Below are 19,763 nucleotides of genomic sequence, written 5' to 3'. Positions count from 1 at the left end.
TGTCATATTATTAGTGACTGTCGACTTGTTTGTAGTACAATCACTGTATTTTATTTTCATGGATTGTTTTGAACTAAGTGCTTGCCGTAGACTGTACCACTGACGTAAAAACTGCGACTTCCGGTCCCTTTTAGAACAAACGTTTAGCTCGGGTTGGTGGCTTGTTGCCACAAGAGTTGCGGGCAGAAATCTCACAATTTGGATTGTCTGGAGATAATCCCAGGACGTATTATTTTAAAATAGTTCATTAATTTTTTTGTTCCGCTTATCCGTAACGGCAATACAAAAGTCTAGCATTGAGTTAGCGCTAAATGTCGATCGTAAACAGACGCCATCACTACCATCAGTTATCGCTTGTGAGTAGCTTATAAAAACGGTTTGGCAATGAATTGTCGATCAGAGCTTCTTGAAGTCACAGTGGAGGCGAGGCAGGTTGAAGAGTCAATCCTGTCTTTGCTGCACACAATTTTACTGCACCGCAGCACTGGAAAATTTCACTATAAAAAGGAAGGTACTTACTCTATCGGAACAGTTGGGACGGTGGACATCGACTGCGACTTCATCGACTTCACTTTTGTCAGAATTTCCTCGGATGAGCTTGACAGGGTGATCAAAAAAGCTGTGTCCGAATTCAAGGTACTATTCCTCTCTGGGTTTTAAATGACGCAACTGAGGGCCTGTCACCTGACCCACGTGGACATGTTTGTTTGCAGGACGCTTTGAGCATATCTGGAAATGATGGCATCGGTCAAATTTCCCTGGAATTCTACCAGAAGAAGAAGTCCCGCTGGCCTTTCTCTGACGAGTGTATTCCCTGGGAGGTGTGGAGCATCAGAGTCAACGTCGTCAACCTGGCGAACGAGCAGGAGAGGCAGATCTGCAGAGAGAAAGTGGGAGAAAAACTCTGCGAGAAAGTGATCAACGTTGTCGAGGTCATCAATCGCCACGAGTATGTGCCAAAGATGCCCACCCAGTCCGAAGTAGACAATGTCTTTGACACCAGTTTGAGAGAAGTCCAGCCTTATCTTCATAAGATAACATATCAGATCACTGACTCTCTGGGCACTTCTGTGAGCACCACCATGAGAAGGCTGATAAAAGACACCCTGGCACTTTAAGTTAACGTGTCTCTTACTGCACACAAATCCTTCAGGAGTAGCTCTGATTGGAACTCTTGGGAAACGGCAAGGCAATTACCAAAAAGAGAGTGAACATTCATTGTGGGTCTATCATAACAAGTAGGCTCGCTGAAGCAAACAAATGTTGCCCCATTCAAAACTGCTCTGTACAATCTTGTAGTTACCCATCCCTTCATCCTGTCATTGGATATTTATTCTCTTTCTTGGTGTGGTCATTTTTGTTGTCATTGAGAATACAGCGCTGTTAAGATTCACACATGATGGTGCAAACCATAGATTACAGTCTTTTGTCTGCTCTTAATCAGTTTTGTTTTTGATTGTAAAGGAATGGTACAGTTATTCAGGTAATTCCTTATCCTCACTTGCCAACTTCCAGAAATGAAACATGAACAGGAGCGGATATGTCAATGTTCTGTTGCTGATATTGTTGCCTCTAAATTGTTTAAATACATAATTGTTATATGTAATATATTGTATTTCACTTGAAAGAATAGTGAACAATCTTGGGATTTTTTTTCTGTTAAAGTTTCAAATGGTGTGTAAATTGAATACACTTCATCTTCAGCATGTTTAGTGCCACTTTTGTAAGTAACCACGCCCCCGGCTAGGCCACGCCCCGGCCAGGCCACGCCCCTTCCGCTTTTTTCATCACTCGCCATTGCCATGTATGATTGTCTTTGTTTGGTACCCTATGACATATTTACAGCTTTTCTTTCTTTGTGTTAGTAGTTTGTTAGTTCAATAGGCGCTTTTTTTTTTTGAAGGCTTGGGTAACGAGCAAAGAGGTGCACTAGTTCATGCAAATCGTTCTACTGCATAGGCATTCATAGAACATTGAATTATGTAGCATGTCCAGTGTAGTGTTATATATGCAAATTAATTAGCGTCCCCTTTTAGTTTCCAAGCCAAAAGGTTATCCACAAGCTGAGAGTTAACAGCAGGACATTTTTTTTATTCCACTGCTTGAATAGTGAAAAATCTACACAATGTGGTGGAAGTATATTGAAATTACAGGTTTAAGTTACATTTAAAAATGGGCAGCTGATAGCTACTGGTTGTGGTCTGTTGAAATAACCGTCTAAAGGTAACATTTACACTCCACTGAAAAATGAAAAAATGTCAGTTGAAGCTCTAGGCCTATTTAAACAATTTAAATGATCTGCAAGGCATCAAAATACATTTTGAAATACTTTTTTAAAATAAGTGTTTACACTGTCATATATAATGTAACTCTTTATTACAGAGATAAAGCACACTGTAGAAAAAAAACAAAACACAAAAACAGCTGCATAAAAAGCAACGACAACAACCAATGCTGATACAAATATTATTGCAAGTAGAGCACGGGTGTACTAAAAAGTTTCTTAACTGACAAAACTGGTACAAAACTTCAGAAACACATCCATATACACAATCCTAATAATTCCAGAGAACAGTACAGAAAGTGTTTCTCACAAAGAATTTAAGAGCACTATTGTGTCAATATCACCATAAGGTGCTTTTGAGACTTCACATTTCACCCCCCAAAATGTGAGATTTTCCATTGAACTTCACATTCGCTACATGAAAATGTTACGCTGTTAGAAATGAATACTTGTCAAACTATCACTTTTTTTTTTTTTAATTAACTGCAAGCAGACAACGTGATGGCAAACGGCAAGATGTGAACTTGCTGACAGGGTGGATATTTTATTTTTGGCTAATGTTGGTATTTTATGAGCACGTGGTGAACCTTCACACTCAGCAACATCATTTGGTTAACAAGCTGACTGGACTGTTTCACAAATGTGGTTCGAATTTCTGAAGGAAGTTGAGATTTCACTGACACAGCGGATTGAGATCCAACGACACGTTATGACATAAATTAGGCGTCATACATACAGTTTCAGCCTTCAATGATGATAATAAAAAAATACAGGTAGTAGTTGCTGTAAAGCCTTTTATAGGGGCAGTTACCCCACATTGATCGCAATTTCATATTCAATGGGATCATGAAAATAGGATATTCGCATGATCAAAATGTCTTTTCATAAAGTAACTTGTTGACAATAAAACCATGTAAAACATTTTGTAATCATTTAACCACTTATCACACACATTGTAGTCAGCAGAGCAGTATTTGGGACATGCCAAAAAAATTGGATTGGATACAACTTTATTGTCAAATATGCTGTATGTGTAAGATACAGCACAGATGAAATTTCTTCCCTCTCAACATAAAACAAGAGGAGCCACTGCGGGTGTCCAAAAGTGTATATTCCATGGAAAAAAAAAATTCCAATAAAATGAAGAAAATGTATTTTAAGTGACATCCTTGTATTGGTACGTGGGCAAATGTTTGACCACTTATACTAAGACCTCACGGTTTCATTTATTCTGCTACTGCTTCATGATGATAGTCATTCTGATGAGGACACCAAAAGCACTCAATAGTGATATTGACCTATTATCAATGCAATGTCAAAAGAATCTACCACAACAAAGCCTGTGTTGCCACGGAGACGCTTTTTGAATTCAGCAGCTCCCCAAATGTATCACGACTAATTTCTACATATTTCTCCATTTTTAGGAGAAAGCCAAAGCAAAGGTACAAGTATGTACGGGTACAATAATACACACTGAAACACCTAGGCCACAATCAAACGTTGACTCTTCACGAAGCAGGAACACATACCCCATGAGAATAAACAATTCTACCTCCACGTACCGCAGCTTTACCACCTGAGTGAAGTCATCACGCCACTGAATGTTGTTGAATATGTTGTTGGTTGCATAAACCAATCATATTCGAATATGAAGGCCACTGTCTACATGTTGGATTGTACAATTCTCTAATACTGGTGTCAAACGGGAATGTTCACTTCTTTTCAAATAGCATTTCTTGCTAGTCCCAGTACACTCGCCTGACTGGTGTGCAGGCAGCGTGGTATCGGTTCCCACTCAGTGACGTTGTGATTGCGTGTGTGAATGGTTGTCTGTCTCTATATGTGCCCCGCGACTGACTGGCGACCAGTTCAAGAGGGTAGTCTACCTTCTGCGCGAAGTCAGCTGGGGTAAGGCTCCAGCAACTCCCTGCAACCCGGTTCAGGATGAAGCGGTGTTAAAAATGGATGGATATTTCTTGCTATTAATTCAAGTGTAGTAGATGACGAGAAAAGCCAAGGTCCGGAACAGTGTGAGATGCTCTAATATCGCTAAGGTATGCAACTTTAGTGCACATCCACTGATGAGATATGACACTTTGCTGAAAAATGAACTTCAGTCATTTCGATTGTATAAAGAAACTGAGCCTGCGCGTCTGAAGTTGATTCATTTAGTACTCATTTTTAGGATCGTATTAAGTAGGGAATTATTTGAAACAGTTAATGGGTTGAGTTTATCAAGCGTTGTTCTTAAAGCACTTTAAAGTTAGTTTTGCCTCATTTATCCAATGATGACGACAAACAACGCTTATCCACCACCGATGACACAGTGAAAGGGATGTTCACTACATTCCTCAAGGCTACCTGGACCGAGTGAACCTATAACTTTAGGGCCTTGTGAATTACTGACCAAGATGACCCGTTAAGCGGCAAAAAACCCAAAAAGTTTAATTGTAATGTACAAATGCGTTAGCTTCCGATTCAAATACTCTGCAAAGTACAGGAACACAAACACATCACTTCACTTTTTCCTTCTGTCTATGCCACTCGCCATGAGGAAAATGAACCCTTATGTGTACAACATACAAAATCACACCCACTGAAATGGTACAAAATGTATCTTAATCACCCCATTAATACTTCAGAAGATAAATTAGCAGTGACTGTAACCTGGCTTCATCCTTTATCAGTGTTCTGAAATGTCTGAACAACCTGAGATGTTTTGATCGTATGCATACTGTACTATGTTGTGATATATGCTTTTTACGTCAAAGTACTGCGGTTTGTACATGAGAAAATTAACACAACCAATTCGCGTGTGAAGAAAGTGAATCGCAATTAGGCGCATGCATCAGTCCTAAAGACACAACTGTACAATGGTCACTATGATAAGGCAAAATTAAAAAAAAAAAGTGCATGAGACTTGAAAAATCTTTAAGGTTCATCACACCAAGAAACAATTCCGATGCAACAGCAAAAGCACTAATTCATAATCCAACTGCAGCAGATAAAAGCATTTACTCGGAAAACGGTGCATGTAATCATACCCTTCTCCTTGTTCGTTGAAGTCACGTGTGGTACAGCTCAAGTCACACCTCGATTTCTTCCTCTCTTAAAACACCCACACGTACATGTAAATATAATTAGGCAACTACGATAAATTGAAGCAGACCATTTTGGAATGAAAAGAATTCATTTCCGAAACCAAAAAGTATCTAGCACTCGTTTGCACATTCATGTTTATACAGAGTATTAGGGTCACACTGAAAAGAAAAAAATATGAACAAAAAAAAAAAAGCAAGAATTTAAAATGAATGTGATGGTAAAAGAAAAAAAAATCGCAACTGTATGAGAATGAGGTCATAATACAAGAATTGTACAAAGACTGAGAACTCTTGAGGATCTTGGGAAGATAAACTCTTCTTTCAGGGACCGCGGTTATGACATGGGACAGCTTATCATGTTATCAGGTTACAAGTTATCATTATTGGTGCATGAAAGGGTTAAATAGTCAATGTTTGAGCGTGTCAACACCTCAGCAGTCTGAGCAGTTTAATAATTTATCCCCTTTCCGAAGGGGGAAAAAAACTAGCCTGAAATCGCCTATTTTGTTTGATCATCTTACCAGGAATGTTTTTAGCATATAACAAGAGGAGGATATGGCAGGTCCTTCGAGAGAAAGGCACAGCAGTTGCTTCTCTCAGACTTTTGCGTGTTTGTTTGGGAATTTTGACATTCACTTCATTTATTTACAAAAGAAAAAAAAATCTTGGGGAAAATAAAATCTTTACTGGACTATTTTTCTTTCGTTTTTTAGTGTGGCCCGAGTACTCTTGTCTGTTTACACCCGATTCAACGCGGCGTCCTTAAAATTGTACACTGGAGGCAAGCGGGGTAAGCTGTAACATTCAAAGTCTGCCTTTTGCGGGCTTGGTTGCGGTTTTGATTATCGAGTATGAAATGCGCTGCGAGAACCTGCCGGATGCTTACACGTGGCCGTGACTTTGCTCATGGCTCCATAGACTGAAAGCCGTCTTGAAGGTCCTGTGACAGAGTTTGCACATGTACTGCCTCTTGAAGGTCAGGGCAGAGAGAGATGGTGCGTGGTAGAAGAGGGTTTCTGCATCCTGAGCCCCGCCTGAATTCTCCACGCTGTTGGACCTCGACACGGGGCTGTGGGTGCTCGGCTGTTGCTCAGGCTGAGCTTGGATTTTACTGTTGTTTACCAATGACACGGAAGCCTCGGGGCTGCTGGACCCGTCGGCCGCGGCAGCCTCGACTGGCGTTGCTTGGTTGAGCGAGGAGGCCTGCGGAGAGGGCCGTTCAGAGTTTTGAGAGGTCATGGGTGGGGAGGGGGAAAGGGGTGGGGGGTGCCCGTCCGTCTCTTTGGCTCCGTGTTCACTTGTGCTCGACATGTGTGACTGAAAGTGGCTCCAAAGGCGGAAGTTGGTCCTGAAGGCTTTGTTGCAGATGTGACAGATGAAGGGCTTGATGTGGCACAGGAGCTCCTGGTGACGCTCCAGGTCTTTGCGAGAGTAGAAAAGACTTCCACATTTCTCACAAGGCCACACGCCGGGTTCTTCCAGTCCGGTTTGGCTGCTCTCCGTTTCCTCCCGCTCGCTCACAGACTCTTCCAGTGGCTCTTCTTTGACCACGAGTCTCCCATGATGGCCCATGCTTAGGTCCTCGGGCACATAGGATGAAGAGTCTTCGGAATCATACATAGGCGTGCCCGAGGAATCATTGTAAATATTTCTCTCTCGTGCAAGAGATTCACCGGTGTACCGCTCCTCTATGAACATTTCAGACATTCCTTCGTTGTGCTCTTCCAGCCTCAAATTCATCTGCTCCTTAATATTAATCACGTTGTTGTTGTGCACCTCCACCTGGTGGCGCCAGATGCTGAAGGAGGACTTGAAGGTTCTCATGCATTCCAGGCACGTCAGTTTCTTGTACTTGCAGTGCACCTCGTGGTCTTTCTTGACTGTTGGACTGGAGAATCGGAGGCCGCAGTACGGGCACACGGTGGAATGCCGACAGCCCCTCTCGTGATCACCTTGCTCGATGAGTGAAGGCAACTTCATATTGCAGAGTCTACAGGCGTAAACGGCAGCATCGGAATCCTTCTGGTGAATCACCGCATCCTGTTCCTGGAAGAGGGTGTTCTCCCCTGCATCGTCCTTGTCGGCTTTTTCTGCAGGATGTGTCCGTAAATGCTGCCTGTACTGAGACTGAAACACAAACACTTTCCCGCAATAGGGACACACAAAGTTGGACCTTGCTCGCTTTTTGCAGAGGGTGGAAGACTGCAAAGCTTGTTTATTCCTCTTCAGCTTCCAGAGCAAAGCTTTCTTGATTTCTCGCTCTCGCACCATGTCGATCAGCTTCTTTTGGAATCTATCGTCCATCACCGGCGAGCTGGAAGATGAGGCTGGATTCTGCAGGACACCATGCTGAGTTTGACAGTGTGTCCACACTTTGAAGTTAGTATGAAAGCGCTTGTGGCAGATGTCGCAGGCGTACGGCTTTTCCGGGTTGTGGTACATATTTATGTGTCGGTGTAGTCCGGCGCTGGACCTGAAAACCTTGAAGCAGTTCCAGCATGTAAAAATCTTGTTCGGAGGCAACTTGTCATTGTTCTCATTATCGTCGCTGGTGCTGCGAGACACCATTTCTGACCTGTTCTCTTCTGAGGAGACGCTGTGTTCCTTCAATATTTTGTTCTTCTTGAATGGATACCGTCTGTTGTCTGGCCTTTCCCTCCGTTTCCCGAAAGGAATTAAGCTAGCCTTGGAACACTGTTCGTAATTTGTTTGCAAGTCTTTAAGATTGACTGGCAAAGCTTCCCCAACTGTGATTCGAATAATGTCCAAAGGGTCTGCGAGTGGACTGCTGGGCTCCACTTTCACACTGTGCTCTCTTTCTACCTGAGTTTGTTCATCACATCTGGTGTGGTGTTTTGACTTGAGAATAATGGGGGAGGTTCTTAAATTACCATTGTGAGCTGATATTTCGGGATCTGATGCCTTTGATGCCAATTTCACGACAGACTGTTCGTGATTTTGCAGCTCCTTGAGCTCCAGTGTAGGTGAGAAGACCGGAATAGGGCTGTCCATGGATAACGATCTTCGAAGTAAGCTTTTTATGAGCGGCCCACTCCGGTCAATAGTCTGGCTCAGCTCAGAGGCCTGACCCTGAAAGGACACTTTGGTGCTGTAGCGAGGCTCCTGCTCCCCTGAATCCTGTTTCATGTGCTGGTCTGAGCAAGACGGCATCCTGCTATGCTGTACTTCTGCATCGTTGAATGATGCAGATGTTTTCAGCTGGGGCCTAATAGAAGAGATGTATGGTGGATTCCCTTTTAAAATGGATGCATATGGATGATGGCTGGACCTCCTTCCAGAAGATTCAGTCTGTTCAGGTGATTTACTCGTGTTTGCTTCAGAGTTTCTGACTGAGTCACAGGAGTTAAGTTCTGATGGAGGTTGAGCCAATTCGGTTGTGACAAGAGATGACGGTCTTTCTGATGGTTTTGGTGGACAGTTTGGAGAAGAGGGTTGGGATGTGTCGTTCCGGACACGGCACACAATGACACTCCTTGTCTGGACATCATTATCGTCCCCTTCTGTATAGGACAGTCTTTTTCTAGACACACAATATGAAGCATGTGGCCTTGTGGAAACTATATTGGTGAGAAAGGGGATTCCCAAGGTGTAGCCCAGCTCTTGGATGGCTGAAAGACTGTCTTTGTCCACAAAGAGCGAAGAGGAGTAAATGTAATTCAGCACAATCTCAAAAGCATCAGGCTCACAGAAGTCCAGGTTTACAACCTTCGATGACGTGTCTATCCTGGTAAAGAGGGACTGGAAATATTCACTACTGGCAGCCAAAACACTTTTATGGGCTTGGTATCGTTGATCTGCCACAACTAGCACCACATCACACATGTGGCCCTGCAGCCGCTGATCATTGAGGAGCCCCAGCACCGAGAGGGCATGGGCAGGATAACTGTAGTGCACTAGGCTCTCCATTGCTAAAAGGTGAAACAAGAAGAGGACAAGAAAAGGTTAGGTGAGGGACTGAACATTCAAATGTGATTGTTATATAATTATTATACTTGATGGTCCAAGATTTTTTTTCGCCTTCAGATATAGTACTCGCTATATTATATTAGCACTTTTAATAGTGTTAGGCGATGCCTGTTAAGGCAAAATAGACACACCAGAGCAATAACAAACATTCGGTGTCCGCGAGGTTTAACAGTGATCGGGGAACAAGCAGCTGAATCCCAGCATGAACAGGCCGCATAAAGTGAGCTATTGGCACCGTGTGAACCACTAAATTTCAGCATGAATTAATTTTCATTACTCAAGTCAATTTTACTAAGATGTGCGAAGATGCGCCTAACTGATCAGTTTAAAAAAAAACAACAAATAACAGTCTTTAGACTATTAAAATAACGCAAATACACAAACATTAGCAAATAAAATATGAACCTAAAAAAAATAACATTTCCATGGTAGTGATTCTCAGATGTTTGAGACATAATGCAATGATTTCTGTCAATGTTCTGTACATTTATATGTTTTAATAATTGTATCCTGTAAATAGAATATTCGCGTGCTTGTCCTCACGAGGGTCACGGTGTGACAGAGCCTATCCCAGCTGATTTTGGGTACCACCCTGGAGTGTCACCAATCAATCGCAGGGCACATAGAGACAAAAGACCATTAACACTCACCCCTATCAACACCTTCGTTTTAAATGAACCTATCAGACACATTTTTGAACGTGGGAGGAGAAATCCCAGTTGAAAACCCACGCAAGCATGCGGAGAACACGCAATGTCTCAAAAGAAGGTCTGAACCAAAATTCAAACCCAGAACCACAGAACTGTGAAGCAAAAGTGATCAACCACATTAAACGGAGTTGCACAGAATATATTAATTTATTATTCGAATTTCCGATGCAAGTTGATGACGGTAACACAGACAGACAGCCTCCTCTTATTCTCAGTAAAATGGCACCTCTTTGCAAAATGTTTTCATATTCATGTTTGTGTACAGTATTTTTTAATTTCATATTAGGTTCGAACAATTACCAGACATCGTGTTCTACATGCAGTATCTTACCACAGAAGTAAAAGAAAAATTTCAAGCACTCCGCTCTAATAACCTCCTTCTTATCTCACACAGAGGTATACAAATACCGTAAGCATGACAGTTAATTAGGTTAATTATTGCTGTTCCCAACTTGGACACGTGATTTTAAGATCCAGTCTGTCTTCATTCATCCGTGTAAAACTACTAACTAAACAGCTAACCTCACCCCAAATAACGAATCACTCGTGTCGGGTTTTTTTCCCCTTTTTCGACGAGGAAGTCCAGTACCGCTGATGGTATTAGATCACCCGTGAGACGTGGCGCACTCCCGCATGACACTTTACTTCTTCCACGAAAAAAAAGAGCACTTTGGCATGAAAAGAGTGGCAGCATGTTAGTGATTTATGAGGCGGAATGTGAATGGCGCCGCGCTCAGCCATTCCTGCTCGGTCGTTTAGCGAAAATGTGGTGTCGAGTCGGGGAGGAAAAGTTGGGCGCGTTATGGACTCAGTTTAATGCACTCTCGGTAGCAGCACAATATTAATAAATCCGCTACGCCTCCAATGAGAGCAGTGCCGTTTAATACTGACTATTATTTTTTTTAATAAAAAAGAACGCTAAGACGAGACGCAGCTCTAAGCTAAACAGGTTGTAGCTGCTCGGGTTTAACAACAGCATAACTGCCCCTTTGAGTTACGTCAGGGGGGGAAGGGAAAAAAAAAGCTCCCAGTAAATGCTACTCCAGCAGTCATGTTCAATTCCGTATTTAGCCAACTTAAAATAGAATTTTTCGCTTACCCGGCCCTCGTGATTAAGTTTTTTCATCCAAACAACCTGGACTTTATTCAGTGTTGTGTCGATTTCTGCGTACTGGTCGTGATTCCATCCATCTTGAATTTGACGTCATCCCACACCAGGGATGAGGTCATTGCAATGAAAGCTCGTCACGTGCATCGCGCTTGGATTGGTTAGAAGATTTCTAAGGCGGGACCAAAAGAGGACTGACGTTAGAACAAATTTAAAGGGGTATCACACTATTTTTCAGTTAAACGGAGCACACGCGCTATTTTTTTATAAGCACTGTTGCGAGGAGAGATGTATTTGTTTGTGTCCCATACTTGTTTGCAAAAATGTTAATTATGTCATGTCAGTTTTGCTCTCATGTGATTACTCAGACCATGCAAGCATATTGTGCCTTCATTTGAAGGAGATACTGTATATTAAATATCATATAGACTTTTTTTCTCGACTTTTTGAAACTGTCTTCGCGATTCTCTTTATGAGACTATCGTCTCTGATTTGGAAGTGCTGATTTTCATCCTAACCGCTTCACACTAAGCTGCGAACTGCTCAAGTGAGAGTTGGAGATCACGGCTTGAAGAAGCCATCATTACCACATCATCTGCAAAAAGCAGAGATGCAATACTGAGGCCACCAAAGCGGACTCCCTCAATGCCTCGGCTACACCTAGATGTACTTACTCTCTACAAAGGTTATGAACAGAATCGGTGACAAAGGGCATCCTGCCTTGGCGGAGTCCGACTTTCACTGGAAACAAACCCGACTTACTGCCAGCAATGCGGCCCAAACTCTGACATTGGTGGTAACAGCCGTATCCGCAGGCGAGCCCGACCATATCTATTTGGAACTTCTCGGCCTCGCACGCCAGCTCAGGTTCTTTCCTTTTCACAGAGGTGATATTCCATGTCCCTGGAGTTGGTTTCTGTATTCCGGAATCGGACCGCCAAGGTACGCCAACTTTTGCCGCCACCCAGCTCACAGGGCACCCGCCCCTCTTACAGGTGGTGAGCCCATGGGACGGGGGACCCACGTTGCCTTTCCGGGCACCACAGGTGCAAGCCCGGCCACCAGGCGCTAGCCAGTGAGCCCCGCCTCCGGGCCTGGTTCCAAAGAGGGGCCCTGGTGACCTGCATCTGGGCAAGGGAAAACGTGTTCCAAATTTCTCAATCATCATTAGGGGTCTCTAAGCCGTGCTTTGGTCCCTCACTTAGGACCTGTTTGGCATTGGTGCCCCTGCCAGGATGCCTAAAGGCCCAGACAATTTAGCTCCTAGAATCATTGGGACACGCAAACCCCTCCACCACGGTAAGGTGACGGCAAATGGAGGGGCATACAGTATTGCATTTGCCTTCACTCAACATCAATTCAACTTAAGGTATTTAGTAACTTGAGTTAATGGAAGTCACGCCAGCAGTTTCAGTTGGCTTGTGTCATAGCATTCAATGGGGACCAGGTGCCCTGTTTATCTTGCCCACAGACCTTTTCCTGTAATAAACAGTAAGCAACATGACTTGGCAACCATTGTGTGACGCAATTAGGCGTGGCACAGATTGCACCACTGCGAAGTGTTGATTTTATGTTCTTCACATCAGATGGATAAAAGAAAACTATTCAGGGCACTTGTGATTTATAAGATGCCTCATAAAGCAGCCTAATTTTACCCCTTCTTGAATCATTTCGCCTCCCACACACTCCCCTGCTTCTAAATGTAGTGTGTCATAACCAACCGGATGATAGCGGCAAACCTAATCTGGCACATTTTTTTTTCACCGTGTTACTATAAATGCAAATAATGATGTTCATCATTACATTCAGAATGAAAACTATCCACTGAAACATTAAAGAGTAATTTGTGTGAGGAAATCCAAATGTTTATTGTTATGACAGAATCTTTTATCAAATTAGAATCAATGTAATGTATGAGAAAGTGTTATTTTATTCCTTCTCGCAAGACATTAATTGCTGACACCGGTGTCATAGTATTTGCAGTATAACAAGTACTGCCATGGTTACCTGCGTGGAAACCACATCTTTGGGGACTCCGCATCTCCCTTCTCATCCATATCTCCCATGGCGATAGAAACATGTTTACATAGCTCACATTTCCTACATTACAATTGTCTTTAAAAAAAAGTACTGAAAAAACGTACTTCACAATTCTTTTACTGGGCCTGGTCCCATTAGAAAAAAAAACAAAGCATATTGCTCCACATGTGTTGTGAGTGTAATATATTCTGCATTTCACAAAGGAAATGTTGTGAACGCTTGAATTAATTAATTCAGTACAGTGAATAATAGAACTACAAAAATAAATCCACCACTTGCCAGCTGCTATTTTTCTGTGAGCCATTAGGGATCGGTGATACAACCAGGGCTGGGGGATGGGTGGAGGGTGTGGAGCTAGAACCACATAGGATTTAGGCTTTGAGTACAGTACATCCAAACAGTCAATTGGTATAATCCTAATGGGGACCGGGCATTTCCAATGCCGCTGTTAATTATATGTTTGTACCGGTAATAATATTTTTTTTAAAACATGGGCTGGATGTTGTCTATTTGGATGATATTTACCCTCCCAGTTCTCTACACATGGAAAATAACAGCATATGAAGGTATGACTGAAAAAATATTGTCTATATTACCAAGATGAAAAGGTATCTAGAGATAACTGTGTATAATAATAACTTCTTAATCAACCAACAAATGTCATGATTAAGGAAGATGTACTTTATTTGATAGGACAAACCCTATCTGCATCTGGATACCATCTGTGTATTTACAACGAGACCCGCATTGTGAGTTCCCTGGTGTTACGAAGGCTTCCGTATACTGTGACCAAGAGTTGTGGTGGCTGGCTCTTTTGGACGGCATGTCCAGTGACACTTTTCAGAATAGTTCATCAGAATGAGTACAGGATGCTGACGGAGCAGGTGACCAGATGTTGCCATGGTTATATACAAGTGGGAAGCTACTGTGCCCTGTGTAAGTGTGCAAATTGGCCAAATTGGCCTTTTGGTGTTTTTTTGGTGTCTACATCTTGCATACAACAACAGCACTTCACTGCTATAAATATCCTGATGCTAATACTATGTGATTTGTGATTTTTCTTTTCATGGAGCTTTAAACCGGAGTGAGGAATTTATGACCAAACCTGGATCGTGCACAACAACGGACAGATCTAATTCCAGTGTTAATGACTGCGACTGGGACATAGATTGTCCAAACTGGCAAAAGTGCTGTGAGAGATCAGATCATTTTCTCTGCAGTAACATTACAAGTTAGTATCCTTTCGTATCCTTTTTTTTTCTTCAAAAATGTGCAAATTAGATTAGATTGGATACAACTTTATTATCAAATTGTTGTTCTCAAGATAAGAAAGTTATCAAAAGTATTGTCCAGTAAGTTAGTATCCTTGTTTTTTTTCCTTCAAAAATGTGCAAGTCATCAAAAGTATTGTAGAGTAAAAATGTTTGGACGTTTCACTTACATTTCTGACAACTTTTTTTTTTTTAAGAGTTGAATCAGTAGCCTAATTCTACTTTTCATTACTTTTTACACAGGTACTGCAAATATACGACGACAGTACTTTAGAACAGAGTGTCCAGTATTTTTGTCATCCCTGGTGTTGTCCTTGTCATCGCATTGGTTTCCACAGCAAAAACTTTTAAGGAAGACTTCCCATAATTGTGTTTATGACAAAAATGGAACGTGTTGGTCTTGTGAGCAACTGTTGATCAATATCTCCTCTCCTCCTAAACTGGGAAAGAAGAGTGAATATTTACCAAACGGACAAAGTGTTATCTTGGATAATTAAAAGGTTAAGTTGTGCCAAAGGCACAAATGAAAAACATCACATATGAGGCTAAAATGAGGATGTGGCGTGTGTGGAGGTGTGTGTGTGTGTGTGTGTGTGTGTGTGTGTGTGTGTGTGTGTGTGTGTGTGTGTGTGTGTGTGTGTGCGTGTGTGTGTGTGTGTGTGTGCGTGTGTAATTCTAAACCAGGATCCCATGGCAACCCTAGTGTGCCACAAGAGATCAAAAGGCTGCTGTGGGAAATCATCCAATTTCACTTTGTTTGTCCGAAATCTATCATTGGAAATCTTTTGACGCCAGTGACATATAGCTCAAAGCCGAATAGTGAAATTCCCTTCCATAGATGAGCTTGGATTAGATGACGGAAGTTTCAATAAAACTATTTATAGTATTCACCTGTTGCCATTCATACAACAGAATCAATCATGGCATTCTGCGAGCATATAAGATAAGATAAGATAACCTTTATTTGTCCCACACTGGGGAAATTTGCAGTCTACCAATCAGCTTTGTGTTCAACAATTCACACTGCACAAGTCCATTTGTGAGTAAATTGAGACAAGATTGTCATTATTCCAGTACAATATTGTTTTAGTGATATTTCTTGGGTGATGTGTTGAGTTTGTTGAGTGCTTTGGTTCACTAAATCTTAGGAAACACTGCCCGAACCTGCACCTCGCAGCGACGTGATCAAAGAAACGTGTACAATACCGCACACCGCAAATGTCATTTCCTCCACTTTTGTTAACGTTACAAGCTTGATGGAGGTCGGGGCTCATGAATGCAAGTCTGTTTTTAGAATGAATTTATGCGTCTATTTCTTGAAATGAAAAAAAACAAGGAATGTCACTTTACACAATGATCATAATTCATGATCATGATTTTTTTTATGATGCCAAATCTATAAAATGGTGAACTTATTTTGTGCTTTTTATTATTTGTACCATTTGAATTATTCAAGATGGCAACAATGTTCTTTAATTATCAGGATCAGCTAATTATACTGAGTATGGGGGCTACCATTTCAATGTGACAGTGACGGTGAAGACAGATTACCAACAATTGATGAACAACGGAGCTCTTCTCAACCATACAAGATTACTTCAAGCAATGGTACCACAAAGCTGACATTCCGAACCTGTATTGTACGAAGATTAATATTCCATTCGCTCCTTTATTTTCATACAGGTAACCGGAGCGCTGGCGTCTGTTAATTTTTCACTCTATTACCTCGCCTCAAGGCCTGTGCATCCGTACAGAACTGGCACGTCGCTGCTGCTCGAATGCAGCTTTGTTCTTTCACTGCACGACATCAAATCAAAGCTGCATTTCCTTCTCAAACACGTACAGGAGGTATCAGACGTGACAGTGGAAGGTGAGGAGGACAAGCAGAGGCAAGGCCACTCATGACTTGACTTGTGTTCCTTCATAGAAGCGACATTCTTGTAGCGTGTGATACTTGTACAGAACATAGCGGTCAGGAAAGAATGACTCAGTCGCACCACAGCTTCCTTCTCCCACCGCTTCTATTCGAGCGACCGTCTTCTGTGCGATGTTTCCTGCGATGGCAGAAAATAACACCCGAGTTAGTCACACATATTCCCCCTCCCCCACATACACAGATTGCTCACAAGTCAGACAGCCATACGTATTATGAATGCAGTAGTAGCCACCTCAACAAACACATACCAGAATGGAAATCAAGTTATTTTGGTGACGATTCATTTGCTTCTGTTTCAAAGAGTATAGAAGGACTTTGTTATTTAGACATTTTTGTCTATAAAATAATGATTGTGTTTCCTCTAACATGCTCCAAAATGTGTACAGGTGGTGTTGGGTTAAGTGAAGATTCTAAACCAGGGGTCGGCAACCCAAAATGTTGAAAGAGCCATATTGGAAAACCGCCCAAAAACAAACATCTATGAGTTGCAAAAAAATAAAAGCCTTATGTAAGCCTTATAATGAAGGCAACACATGCTGTATGTATCGATATTAGCTATATTAGCCTACTATCAAAATGACTAAATTGGCTACAAATACACAATGAGCCTTCTTGATTAAAATATTTTTTCCCCCTGCAGTGTAATTGGAGAGCAGGGGTGCCCAACCTTTTTTGACCGAAGATCTACTTTTCGGACAACCAACCTCCCGCGATCGACCCGTTAGCACACCCGAGCGCATTCGCACGCACGTACACACGCATGCGATAATGAGCAACAGCCATAACGGCCCCTAAAATGAACGAGGCATGGGACACACTTTTGCAGCATGTTAACGTTCGTAGCTCACGTGTACTGTTTAAAAATGCTTCGATCGGACCTCCAGATTCCCATTTTTTTGCCAGCACCCTCGGTGAATTGTACCTGAGACGCTGTTTTATTTTATTTTATTTTTTTACAACAGCCTCCTGACTTACATCCTGCCCTGCTAATAGAAACGTGTGTCGCAGGCTATGACGCAAATACTCGTTGACAGAAATGTTGAAATTTAATATGTGTTCTATACATTTTTTACAGGAAAACGTTACGAATGTTTGTGTCATGTCTGTTGTCCTCTTACAGAAACCACATTAAAACAAAAAATATATTTCCGTCCCCGATCTTTTTCAATTTTCAAACATTTTTGAAAACGCTGCAGGGAGCCACTAGGGTGGCGCTAAAGAGCCGCATTGGGCTCTTGAGCCGCAGGTTGCCGACCTCTGTTCTAAACTGTCAATAAACTGTGCCTGTGAATGGTTGTCTCAATGTGTCCTGTGATAAGGTGGCAAAAATAAAACAAATAAATAAAATTTAGCTAGGGCGTGAATAATTTTGGTCTTAGCTATATTGCGGGTCGCAGTGTCTTTCAATGTGATTGTAATTGTCAGTATTACCCTTTCATGTCTGTCTCTTCATCTTTGTAGATGTAAATGAGTGTGCACATCCTGCTCTCCATCAGTGCTCTCCACTGGCACAATGTAACAACACGGTGGGCTCCTACCAGTGCGTCTGCCATGCAGGATATATTGATGTTGACCCCAGCAATCCCGGAACTCATTGTGCAGGTTAGCATGACCGTGGTTATTACGGACTACACTTTTAGTGAAACAACTTTTTAGTTAAAGCAATGTTTCTCAAAACTGTGGAAACTGGCAAAAGAATTTAAAGTTGTTGTTGCTCATGCACCAACACTGGTTTGTGGAAATAAATTTAGAATTTGTGGCATCATAAGTCCTTACTGGTGAGCTGCTGCTAGTCATAAAAAAAAATCAAAATTATTTTGAAAATGGTCAGGTGGCATCACTTTCGCATGGTATGGTACTGTATACTGTATATAACTGCATACTGTCCTCTTGTCTACATTAATTGTTGTAATTCTTCATCACTCACTATATTCTTGTTTTTTAGTGCCAAATGCCATCCCCATGCCTGCCACTACAGAGGCCCCACAATGTTGCCCTTTCCCAATCAATATAACCTCACCTCAGACTGAACGCAACAGCACCGTGGTTAGCTTCAACGAATTAGCTGAAAACATGACTATGTCTCCTTTGAACGCAAGCATCGTCTTTCAAAGTACAACGTACGGACCTACTTTCTCAACCGATGGGCTGCCTCTGACTCTGACAACAACTTCGATGTGTATGAAAGATATTATTATCTCATTCTGTCAATTCTCTGGTTTAGGAGTCTTAATTGTGCTCTCTTTCACTCTCTGCCCTTTTCCAGCTTCCCCCAGCATCAGCAGATTACAGGCTGCCAACATCACTGGCACTTCTTTTTGTGTGTACTGGTCCAGCTTAATCTCAGCCAACCAGAGTTACTTGGTGGTTCTTAGTGAGGGCTCAGAGGTTATTAGTATGTGGACAACTGAACAGACCACGACGGAACTGAGGGAACTGCAGCCGGGGGTGCTCTACAATGTCACTGTTAAACTCCACACAAATGAAAGCCATGGAGATATTCTTTATATTGCAGTCAAAACTGGTGAGGACCGTTCATACAAACCTGAATTGTTTATTATATGATTTGTTTTGGTGTTGACCAATGTCTGACGATTACAAGGGTCTCTAATATCATTGTGTCTATGTGTTTTTTTTTGTTGTTTTTTTTTTTTGCTAGAGGATGGGGGGATAGTATGTCTAGTTTTTTTTTCTTTTCTTTTTTTTTTTAATTAGCTTACTTTATTTCAGTACACTCCAACACAATAATACTAAACGGAAGTAGTCAAATCTGGACTGACTGGCAGTTTATGGTAAATTGACTTGAATTGATTGGATACAAGGGTCTCTTAAATGCCAGCCTACCCATCAATTATGTAAAAACGTTCACTACTAAGTACAGGTAGGTGCCCCCCCCCCCAAAAAAAATAGAATATCAAAGAAAGTCCATTAATTTCGATAGTTTGTTTTAAAAAAGTGACATTTGTGTGCATATGTTAGTTGACTACACACAAAGTTAAATATTTCAAGGCTTTATTTGTTTCAGTGTTGAAGATTATGGCAGAGTGACACACACACAAAAATTCCAGCATTTCACAAAATTTGAATATTTCACCAAACCAAAAAGGTTTTTAAACACGGAAATGTTGGCCTTCTGAAAAGTAATAAGATGACAACATGGAGACACAGGGAGTTCTATTTTTTTTTTTTTTTTTTTTTTTATAAAAATAGCCAGCAGCCAATTCAATAAATACAACCCTAACAGGAAGTCACTTTCAGATTTTCTCCTCCTTGACAGCGAAAGGCGAACTAAACCATTTTTCTGGGAGCGACAACCGAACAGAGCA

General features: G+C 41.7%; 3 protein-coding genes across 4 annotated transcripts in view; 2 read left to right on the top strand and 1 right to left on the bottom strand.

The window, feature by feature from the left end:
• Positions 1-99: 99 nt before the first annotated feature.
• atg101 (autophagy related 101) lies at positions 100-1,615 on the top strand. Its single transcript, XM_019895276.1, has 2 exons — positions 100-636; positions 714-1,615. The coding sequence occupies exons 1-2, from the start codon at positions 385-387 to the stop codon at positions 1,116-1,118; spliced, it is 657 nt and encodes a 218-aa protein (XP_019750835.1). The 5' UTR covers positions 100-384; the 3' UTR covers positions 1,119-1,615.
• Positions 1,616-5,040: 3,425 nt separating this feature from the next.
• On the bottom strand, positions 5,041-11,452 carry zbtb21 (zinc finger and BTB domain containing 21). Of its 2 annotated transcripts, XM_019895282.1 has the most exons (3): positions 11,182-11,452; positions 10,610-10,750; positions 5,041-9,314 (listed from the first exon to the last, which is right to left on the bottom strand). In XM_019895282.1, exon 3 carries the CDS (start codon positions 9,310-9,312, stop codon positions 6,268-6,270), a length of 3,045 nt encoding a protein of 1,014 aa, XP_019750841.1. In that variant the 5' UTR covers positions 9,313-9,314; positions 10,610-10,750; positions 11,182-11,452; the 3' UTR covers positions 5,041-6,267. The 2 variants fall into 2 exon arrangements, with proteins under 2 accessions (XP_019750841.1, XP_019750840.1); XM_019895281.1 differs by lacking the exon at positions 10,610-10,750 and having other exon boundaries at positions 11,182-11,450.
• Positions 11,453-12,241: 789 nt separating this feature from the next.
• Positions 12,242-19,763, top strand: part of umodl1 (uromodulin-like 1) — a 33,432-nt gene continuing 25,910 nt past the window's right edge. Inside the window, exons 1-8 of the mRNA XM_019895096.1 lie at positions 12,242-12,489; positions 13,924-14,166; positions 14,303-14,461; positions 15,985-16,109; positions 16,185-16,371; positions 17,899-18,039; positions 18,383-18,616; positions 18,704-18,989. Of these exons, the coding sequence (XP_019750655.1) occupies positions 12,426-12,489; positions 13,924-14,166; positions 14,303-14,461; positions 15,985-16,109; positions 16,185-16,371; positions 17,899-18,039; positions 18,383-18,616; positions 18,704-18,989 (1,439 nt within the window). The 5' untranslated portion in view covers positions 12,242-12,425. The remainder of the gene's footprint in view (positions 12,490-13,923; positions 14,167-14,302; positions 14,462-15,984; positions 16,110-16,184; positions 16,372-17,898; positions 18,040-18,382; positions 18,617-18,703; positions 18,990-19,763) is intronic.

This window comes from Hippocampus comes, unplaced genomic scaffold, assembly GCF_001891065.2.
Source record: "Hippocampus comes isolate QL1 unplaced genomic scaffold, H_comes_QL1_v1.1 scaffold177, whole genome shotgun sequence".
NCBI lineage: Eukaryota > Metazoa > Chordata > Actinopteri > Syngnathiformes > Syngnathidae > Hippocampus > Hippocampus comes.
Note: the sequence above shows the minus strand (reverse complement) of the source record. Positions and strands in the feature narration are given on the sequence as shown.